A 10482-nucleotide genomic window follows, 5' to 3' on the forward strand; every position below is an offset into this window, starting at 1 on the left:
GTCTTTCCTTTTCAAAATGCTTTTTTTTAATTTTCCTTCACCTTCATGGACTCTCTCTCTCTCTCTCTCTCTCTCTCTCTCTCTCTCTCTCTCTCTCTCTCTCTGGCTTGATGAGTTGTTGTGGGCTCTTCAGAGTTGATATAGAGTTCCTTCGATTAAAATTCTTGAGATAGAGCCTAGATGTAAACTTCTATCGATATTCCAAAAAAAATACTTATTTTTCCCTTCTCTCACCTATGTCGAATATGCGGAGTGTGCTATTTTGTTTATCCGTCCAAAACCATGCATGGTGAAACATTACTCACTTTGGATTACAATAAAATTTCACTTCGATGTGACACCGTTCATTTTGTAGGGTTTCATTTTCCAACTTGCCTCGTAAAATTATCAGCTCAATCCCATTCACCAAGTGCCTTGTGGAAAACCAATTGACTTGGTTCGAATTTTTGTCTAATATTTTGGACGAAGACCCAGATACCAAATTGAGCTTTTTTTGAACTGGTAAAAAGTTACCCCAAATTGGTCGAAAATGAACGGTCCCTGATCGTTCAAAATCCCACAAATTGTGATCACGACCCGTTCCCAAACCACCTTGGGGGGAGGAGGAAAAGTAGCTCAAGTCAGTTTTTCATAAAGTAATTCCCGGAATTTTGCAAAGTCGTTGCCGAGAATTTTGGAGAGGAGTTGCACCACGATTTCCTCTCTCTCTCTCTCTCTCTCTCTCTCTCTCTCTCTCTCTCTCCAAATAGTCCTCGTCCAGTAGTAGATAGAATCTAAGTTACATACTGTAGTTTGCATGCGGTGATTAGCGGAATTGCAAAAACATTTTTTAACACATCCTAAACTACTAAAATCTACGAGCGAGGACTGAGTATGTGTACGCGCGTTTGATATTTTAGAGGATTATGTAACTAATTAAGCATAGAAATACACACTTCCGATCCCATGAATAAAAACAGCAAAGTTCCCCTAATATTCTCACAACATCCGGGCAGAATGTCATGGTTTCATCCCATTCAACAATTACCAATAACCCAAATGTTACGGTTTAGCGTTTAGGGTTTAGGGTTTGAGATCTGACATTACATGTGAATTACAATGTTGATACAGAGTCATTACATACGGGAGATTAGTAAGGGGACAGACACCGGGGTATCCTCACCCATGACCGGCTGGAACAGATCCAACTCCCCATAGCGCTCCAAAACGCGCATCCTGCAGTCCTCAGCAGCCATCAATCCGGTTGAGTATGCACCGTGTACAGACCCTGGGTAATCCACACTCGTTGCCTCCCCCGCAAAAAATAGGTTGTCCACCGGGACCCTTAACTTCTCATACAGATCATGGGGTTTCCCTACTGCATCATAGCTATAGGATCCTAGTGAATTCACATCCGTGCCCCAACGAGATACTAGATAATGAATCTGCAATACACAAGAAGCAACAAATGAGGGGGGATAAAAAAGGTAATGCAACAGAAAATTCCACCCACGCATCTCTACTACGTTATTTTAGTGACCAAATTACTCATGTTTCTTTGTCATACCGAATGTGTTATCCCTACAATCGGGCCCAGTCGACCCACTTTTTCTTGGCGGCTAATGTGAACATTTTTGCGTACAAGGGAAAGGGAACAGCGACTATATCAGCCACAGTGAAAGAGTATGATTGTGCACTTAACAGAAAGAAAGAGGAAAACAAGTAAAAAAAAGGTTATGTTCCTGTCAGCATTTCATTGAAATCAAACAAAAGAAAGTTACTTCCCTCAGTTTTCCATTCATGTCCTTTCCAAACCCAAACCTTTTTGCATGATCTTTCTTTGTTTTATTTTATTTCGAGATAGTTATTTTCCATTCTCAGTTTCCATTATTTTCCTCTGCAACAACAAACAAGGGAAAAACAAAGTTTTTACGTTTTTATCTATTTATTTGACAAGTGCACCAAGCTGCTTATTTTGCCTACTGGTAATGAAAAGATAATGAACGAGCATAAAATAAGCACAAAACAAATACCGGGGTTGAAGCATTAGGAAGGATTTTCTTCAGCTGAATGAAAGCAAAATTAGCAGCTGTTTCATCTGACATTTTCTCAATGTCACGTGCCAGCTGCCCCGCTGGCATATAAACAAGGACGGAATGACCTGTAGCCTTGTGAAGATTCAAAAAGTAGCTGCATCCATATGAAGTCTCCGCAACCACCCCCAAGAACTCTACATTAGGCCAAAACACATTCTCAAAGTGCAAAATTATCTTGTTCTCAATCCCCACTCCAAGGTCCGCAATTGCTGCTTCCTTCCACTCTGGAAGCCTTGGCTCAAATTTGATGCTATTGGATTTCAGGACACCAAGAGGAACGGCAACAATAGCAGCGTCAGCTATGAATGTTCTCCCGTCGTCAACTGTAATCTTCACTCCATTGTGGCGTCTCATAATTTTTGTAACTCTTTGGAACACAAAGGTAAGGATGACAAAAGCAAGATTAATTAGGTCTAAGTACAATGAAGCACCAAATCAGAGAATTATGATTGAATTGGTAAATTGTTTGTTACCTATGGCTCAAGCGGATGTCAAGACCTTTGGCAAGTGTATTAATAACTGGGCGATATCCACGCACCATGAGGCCGTGACCACCGGGAAGCAGTTCTTCCTGTGAAACAGGACAGAAAGAATAAGATGGACTGTAATGTTTTTCATTTTACATCCGGTCATATATAGACCTCTAGTAACATATATATGTTGAAATAAAGTGGTTGTATAAGGGAGAAGGGACTGTTGTGCCTTTAATTGATGGATTTCGGTTAACATCGTCTAAAGAGTAATATCATCACTTCTGATAATATGGCTTCAACCTAGAATAAGACAAGGACAATGGACACTTGTGACCATCAAGAAATAATTGTGTCATGCTGGTTAAGTTTATTGATTTGTATCTTCACCATCTATTGAATGGAAAGAAGTACGGATTGCGTCTACTCTGTATCGCATGGCATCTACAGTCGAGTTTGAGATTTCACGAAGTATTAAACTGTGGTACAACAAATGGTGTAGACAACGTTGCCCACGGTTTGTTATTTTTCTTAGCATAAGTGTGTACTTCCATATCTTACACACAAGCCTAATCACTCATTTAAGCACCTTCGTGAAGGCCATTGCAAAGAAGGTGGTCCCACAGTAATGGGAAACATCCAACCTTCCGCAATCATTGTCGAAAGAAATGCAGTTTTGCACCTTAGACCTTTTGTTTCAACGTATTCATCTTAAAATCAGACAAAAAATGATGGGGAGAGAAGAAGAAAACTTGCCTGATCCCAACATTTGAGTGAGATAGTATCAGCATCTGCAGCAAACCAACCTTCCATTCTGCATAAGTACCACTGCAAGACCTTATGAGCAATCCCTTCCAACCTGCAATGCAGAGTAATTACGAATGTACTATGCGAAGAGATGTAGGTTAGAAACAAAAATATAATGCTTCATTTAACAACCTTAGCTCCGGCTTCCTTTCTAAAACAATTGAGATGGCACGAAGGATAGACATGTCTTCAATATGTTCTTGTCTTATTTTATCCGTCTGCAACAAGAAGAAAATGCACATGTCAAGCAACGATTGCAGAACTAGCATCTTTTCAGCGGCCACAAGCTATGAAATCCTTAAATAGAACAAGCACGTAAGGCAGATCACAAAGTACTTTACTGCAAATTCTTTGCATTCCAACTGAACTAAGACTATCTTCTAAGCAAACACACATGCACATAGTAAGGCAAGGAGGGAGAAGACAAACCTCTTCCAAAATTCTCTCAAATGCTTCACCAACCTTCTTCACTAAACCCTGAGGAACTTGATTCCCATCCATATCAAATAGTGCGTAGCTGAAAATGAAATTATTGTCTAAGCATGCATTGCATCAAGCAGAAAGGTTCATACTTTTACCAGGTAACCACAAAAACTTTACAGGCAGACCTGAAAGTGGAGTGCCTGTGGTAGAAGCAAGAATATTGTAAGCAACAAAAAGTTGATTACCTTTCCAAATCATGGTCATACAACACAGAGTTGTCACCGCTTGTACGGTAGAGAGGAAGTCCTAGTCTTCCAATCACAGGTGCCAAAGGATTTTCTTTGCAGACCCCATGCAGCCTGAAACAATGGTAAAGATATAACTTAATTTTACTAACAAGAGGACAAATGGATATTCTGCCACAGGGGAAGCTTAAAAAATCTGTGTTACCAAGATGCACCCAGGTCGACAGGGAAACCAAATGAGTAATCTGTGTGTACTCGACCCCCAATTCTATTCCGTGATTCCAACAGGGTAACCTGGAACAAAAGAACATTGACAGTGCCTCAGTGTCCCTTATATAAACTCCAGCTGGGAGCCAAACCAAGAAATGATAACAGCAGTTTCAAAATGAAATATCTTTCCAGCAAGTGGAAATGCACAGAAGCGTCCTTTCATCATGGAGAAACTACGAGCATGGAAGCTCCTCAATTTCCATACATGAAGACATGGTTTCATTGTTTATAGGTGCATTTGATGCTACACGCTAGAATAAAGTCCTAAGATTCCTATCTTCAAAAAAGTCCTAAGATTCCTAACTTCAAAAAAATGAGCTTTCCTATGTTGTTCTCACATAATCAAGTAACTCATTCGTGGCTTGTCTATCGGAAAAGAAAGGGGTGCTGTAACCAATAAAAAAAGCAAATTGCTTCAAGTAACTATATTCCAGAGCTGCTCAAGAGATCAACTTAGTGCTCATAAAAATACAAACAACGGAACAGAAAGATCCACCTTCAAGTACTCTAAAAATAGGCTAGTTCGTGGCACATGGAAGATGAGCCAAGATTACAATTATGTAAATAAAAATGCTAGGCAAAAAATGCACAAGACAACCTTTCATTGGTGTTATTTCATCATAGGTAAAGGAAGAGAACAGACATAAAAAAAAAATTGTCACAAGTCTCAGAAGCCAACAAACATTTTTTTTTATTTTGAACCACCATACAGAAGGTGTTGGCTATCTGTTAACATGTGTCGAGCTTTAAACTATTTGATCTGTTAAATCTCTCTTTCACTTACCTGGAATGAAGCATCATGAAGGGCCCGAGCAGCTGCTATACCAGCAAAACCACCACCTACAATAATAACAGATGGTGACGCTGTATACCTCCTCTCGACATCTGAATTGCAGGGAGCTACAAAAAACAAAATTGGGGATTTAGATTTTAACTAGAACAAATTGATGAATGGTTCAATAATTGTGCAGAATTAATGGCCATGACGATACTAATTAAAGTCACATTCCATGAACTACAATAGATAATCCATCATGACATCTGAATTGCAGGGAGCTACAAAAAACAAAATTGGGGACTTAGATTTTAACTAGAACAAATTGATGAATGGTTCAATAATTGTGCAGAATTAATGGCCATGATGATACTAATTAAAGTCACATTCCATGAACTACAATAGATAATCCATCATAACAAGCCTCTACATCTACTTCCAAACACGTTCTTGCTGCAAAATAGAAGTTAAAACTATCCTAGGCCTCCTAGCGATCATCAACTAAAATTATTCCATAGAAACAAGGATTAAACTTGGCAACTGATGTCTTTATCGGCACAACCTATCATTGGCAGTTAAGAAACAATTACGCAGATGGAATAATTGACAACAAACACAAGTGAGTTAAGCATTTAGGTTCTGCAAATTTTACATTGCATCTGATCAGATATACATCTTCATCTAAAGTTAGGCATGCCTCTCTTGAACAAATCAACCATGAACAGAATTGAAATACTAGTATTCAAGTGTGCTTCTCTTGAACAAATCTTTTTGTTCGATGTAGATATGTACCATGTTCTACCAGAATTGAAATACTGTATTCAAGCATGCGTCTCTAGTTTGATGCAACAAAAAACAAGTGGAAAGGAATAAAGTGTAAGCTTCCACCTCCAGCCACCAAGAGAAGCTTTGACTCTGTCATAAAACAGGAATGAATAACATAAATATAAGACATTAAAAGATAAACACAAAACCAAAAAAAAAATATCACTAACTTACTCTCGCTCCTCCTTGCGCTGGAGAGTACGCCCTTTGCTCCAGCTAAAGTTCTTAGGTGCTTTTTTGCAAGATCAAGACAACAGTTACAGATTCAAGAAAATCCACGAAGTTAACAGTACTGCAATATATAGAAATATCAGTAGGGTAGATGAAAGAGGAACCAACGAAAAGATGAGCCAATGCACACACAGTCGCGCGATGGTGTACGCACTCACACTCATTGTTGCGCTTGGAGGTTACACGGGGTACATTTAGGGGCTATGATTGGCAGCGTACCTGATCGCACGACTGTGAGTGCATTGGTTCATTTTTCATCTACGCTACTAATATTTCCATATTGCAGTCCTGTTAATTTTGTAGATTTTCTTGAATCTATGACTGTTGTCTTGATTCAGCGAGAAAAGCACCTGAGAACCGTAGCCAGAGCAAAGGGCGTACTCTCCGGCGCAAGGAGGAGCGAGAGTCTGTTGTGATATTTTTTTTGGGTTTCGTGTTTACGTTTTAATGTTTTATATTTATGTTATTCATTCCTGTTTTATTCCTTTCCACTTTTTTTTTTTGGTTGTTGCATCCGCTAGAGAGGCATGCTTGAATACAGTATGCTTGTTGAATACTGAGTAACCAAAAGCAACCATGCACCAATAACAATCAAAACCATCAATAGGTAATGAAACTAGAAACTATTCTGTTTCTCAAACTTCAAGTGGTCCCGCAATCCGCATCATAAATTTGTAACAATAGATGTGTAAAACCCTAAGTCCCAGGCCTTGACAACTAGGCCAACCCTTGGGGTTCCTACCTGACTGGTTACTCCCAAATGTATAATAGCCTACGTACCTAGTGCCATAAAGCAAGGTGACGAGGTGCTATAGGTTTAAGCCACTAATATCCATATATAAAGCAACATGTTCACCGCATGGTTGCAGGTATCTTATATGCTAAACTCCAAAGATGAATAATTTCAGAAATACAATACCAGCCCTAATGTTGAATTGATAGGTGAAAGGTTTCTAGATCAAAAAGGTTACAAGGTCCACCTTAACTTAAGCAAGATATGAGAAATCTAGGATCCTCCATCACTCTACCACATCTACTAGTACTCAACCACACAAAAGGAAAGTAACCAAGTGGAAAACTATAGAGTGTTGAAAGAACTACCCAAGATAGGGATGACAATCTAATGCCCTCCGCTCTGCCTCCGTCCCAATTGGTGAAGACACCCGAGTATTTTTCAGGGCTGGGGGGACGAAATAGAAAAAATTATGGGTTTGGGCTCAAAAAATCTCTCCAAGATTTAGCTAGAAGGATGGGATCATTCACATGACTTAGCTGTCTGTTTAAGGCATAATGGATCAAAATTTTAGCAAAGGGGTCCTGTCTATCTGCCTTCTTTTAATACGATAGGACCAAGATATATGATGAAGAAGATAATTGCATCAGCTACAACTACCCTAAGACGTTAGCAATCAATTTATGGCTCTATCATCATCATCATCATCATCATGCAATCAGACAGTTAAGAGATATTACTATCCATTTCACCTAAGATGTTCAAATTTTAAAAAAATCAATCAAATTACTGCACAATCAGCATCATGCTACCAGACAAGGAATTATTAGCTAGAACAGTACTATTCACTTCAGACAACAAATCAGCTTTCTTAATTACTTATGGCCCATCAAATAACTCCAACCAACATCACCGGCATCAAATAACTCCACCACAATTCTAAACAGACAATAAAAAAATCAAATCAAATTTTTAACCCCAAAAACAAAGACAGAAGAAGTAAAACTTTAAAAGGAACAAGAAACAAACCCCTGGTCAATTGACGATTACTCTGTTCTCGCGACTCCATGATGACGATTACTGTGGTTTAAATTACTTAACGGTAAAAATAGCAGTAATAACGGTATAAATGAGGAGGAATTTTTGGGATCCAAGTGTTGGTCGAAATTAATCAAGGTAATTGGAGGTAATTGGGGTGAATAATGAAGGGTGAAGACGAGGAGGCAGGTAATGAAGTGATTCGAATTCGAAGAAAAGAACCCCAGATTGACCAAACAGCTCATGCGCCTATACGTATATATACCAATCCAAACACACTTCTCTCACTCTCTCTCTCAACAATCGCTTTCTGCTTCGTTCAATCCAAATCGATCTCTATCTGTCTCTCTCTGAGCCTAAAGGTATACAACAAATTCAATTCTCAGCGAAATCAATCAGTTGCATCGAAATTGGACGCTTCCCATGGTAAAGTACAGGGGTTAGGGTGTACGATTGACGCGAACCTCAGAGAGGAAATGAAGATCGGACGTTTATGTATGCAGAGAGAGGCGGGAGAGGAGAGAGAGAGAGAGAGAGAGAGAGAAGGAAGGAGACGACACTATTTGTTTTTTGCGTTGGCAGTGCAATCGGGCTAATTAGGTCACAACGTCATGGGATTTCGTTTCGGCCTTTTTATAGACATTTCCCAACTCGTGCTTTAGAAGTTCTGACTCTCTCGTGTACGTTTAGCTGTCTACTCGCTACTACAGTAGGAGTGCAAACAAATCGAGCAGCTCCTAGCTCGGCTCGACTCATTTATTAATTTAATTGTGCTCGAGCTCAGTTTTGGGCTCATTTACTAAACGAGCCAAGCTCGACACTTATAAGCTCGGCTAGGCTCGTTTTGTTAAAAGAGATTCATTAAGCAAATTAGTCTGGTTCGACTCGATTATAAATGAGTCAAGACACTACGAGTTGGGCTCGAATTCGAGTTTTTGGCTTGTTTAATAAATGAGCGGAGCTCGAATACTACAAAGCTCAATTCGATTCGACTAGACTCATTCTTTTTTTGGCCACATGTTATAGTTAGTGGGAGTTAGCGAAGTGTGTTAGATTAGCACAAAGAATGCAAGAACTATCCATAGCCCTGATCCCAAACCGCCCACGGAAGGGCTCGAACCTCCGCCTCCTAAAGGAGAAAATTGGTAGGCTACCAACTATATTAGGAGTGGTTCCTGGCTCGGCTTATTTACATCCCTAATTTTGGGCACTGATGGCTACGTAGGACCCACGTAGTGGCGGAGGGCAGGTGAGACATTTTGAAGAGTGTCCAGGTGGCGGATGCTTATTAGTTGGGCAGTGAAAAGTGTGAGGCGGAGGATCTGATTACGTTACCGCGATTGGACCTAATTACCAGCTTAAATTAGGTTTGATTGCGTAATCATGCAGTAATTGGGAAATCATAACCTGATTGCATGCTAAGGTTGTTGGATTTTCCTCCGCAATGTTTGACCACTGGCGGTGTTCAAAAGAAAAATTGTTTGACCATTGAGGTAGGATACAGTTATGTACTCTATTTAATAATTAGGATTAGGATTCTAATTTACGAGTGATTTTAATTTAATCAAGATCCCTTCACGCGATAATCATTCCTGCGACGCGAGTCTGGTCTATCATAGTTCATTTGAGGATTTAATTCATTATCATAAAGAATTCGACGAGTATTATTTGAAATTAAAATAATCACATGCAGGGACGAAGTCATGATTTTAGCGTACTGATTGCGGCCAATATGTATTCTAAAGTTGAATGAAAAGATGGACTACACCATGAATATTTATTAATTTAAAAAAGTCAACATATGGTATCGAGCAAATAGTCAATTACAAATTTCATTTTTCCATCCTACTACGTAAGCAATCTAGTTTTGAAAAAAAGTCACATCTGACAATGCACGTACGCAATCTAGTTTTCAAAAAAAAAGAAAAAAGAGAGTCACATATGACAATGCATGTTGTGTCACAAACGTGGGTAATCTCAATACAAGGTGAATTAATTTGTTAAAAAACTGATATATTGTGGACATTTGGGTTTGATTCCACATTTAACACAATTCTAAAATGGTACATATTCAAATTTTAAAATTTAAAATATAATTTCTCTTGCTCTGTGAAACCATAAGGATAATATTTATCAAGAAACTTGCCAATAACTTCGATTTTCAAAAACTAAAGAGTCAGGATATAACAATATAAATCTTAAAAAAAAAAGAAGAAGAGCCAATGGTGGCAGACCTGGAATTTCTAATATAGTACTAGCAATATTTTCGAAAAATCGCAATTGTTGCGGTCACTATCACTTGTCCCCCAGTAACTCCATACTTGATCACTGGTGGAGTTATTGCATAATGTTTATTGTGAATAATCCACTAATGAATAAGAAATCTCTCAATAATTTATTGCAGTTAAATATTGAAAATAATCTCTCTCAATATTTATGACTCCAATTTCGTGTACAATCCATTTACTTGAAGAAATGCTTAGAGAATTACTCCTACGTATGAAGTTAAAAACTGCCACATGGTTGTGATCCAATAGATATGAACCAACACAAAATTAATGTCACCCTAGTGGGTCCCATCCTAATATAT

General features: G+C 38.8%; 1 protein-coding gene across 3 annotated transcripts; it reads right to left on the reverse strand.

Moving 5' to 3' along the window:
• Positions 1-950: 950 nt before the first annotated feature.
• On the reverse strand, positions 951-8500 carry LOC131329066 (polyamine oxidase 2-like). Of its 3 annotated transcripts, none has more exons than XM_058362126.1 (11): positions 7884-8500; positions 5954-5980; positions 5075-5190; positions 4226-4314; positions 4021-4134; positions 3782-3869; positions 3485-3570; positions 3302-3404; positions 2549-2646; positions 2013-2442; positions 951-1424 (listed from the first exon to the last, which is right to left on the reverse strand). In XM_058362126.1, exons 1-11 carry the CDS (start codon positions 7921-7923, stop codon positions 1116-1118), a joined length of 1500 nt encoding a protein of 499 aa, XP_058218109.1. In that variant the 5' UTR covers positions 7924-8500; the 3' UTR covers positions 951-1115. The 3 variants fall into 3 exon arrangements, with proteins under 3 accessions (XP_058218109.1, XP_058218110.1, XP_058218111.1); XM_058362127.1 differs by having other exon boundaries at positions 2549-2642; positions 3298-3404; XM_058362128.1 differs by lacking the exon at positions 5954-5980.
• Positions 8501-10482: the final 1982 nt, after the last annotated feature.

The sequence above is a fragment of the Rhododendron vialii genome, chromosome 6a (assembly GCF_030253575.1).
Source record: "Rhododendron vialii isolate Sample 1 chromosome 6a, ASM3025357v1".
NCBI lineage: Eukaryota > Viridiplantae > Streptophyta > Magnoliopsida > Ericales > Ericaceae > Rhododendron > Rhododendron vialii.

Excerpts from the sequence above, each read along its gene's own strand:
- LOC131329066 (XM_058362126.1), bottom strand. The coding sequence starts at position 7,923 with ATGGAGTCGCGAGAACAGAGTAATCGTCAATTGACCAGGG. Across the intron at positions 5,191-5,953 it reads GCTTCTCTTGGTGGCTGGAG|CTCCCTGCAATTCAGATGTC; the intron begins GTGGAAGCTTAC and ends TGTTTTTTGTAG. Across the intron at positions 2,647-3,301 it reads CACTCAAATGTTGGGATCAG|GAAGAACTGCTTCCCGGTGG; the intron begins GCAAGTTTTCTT and ends CCTGTTTCACAG.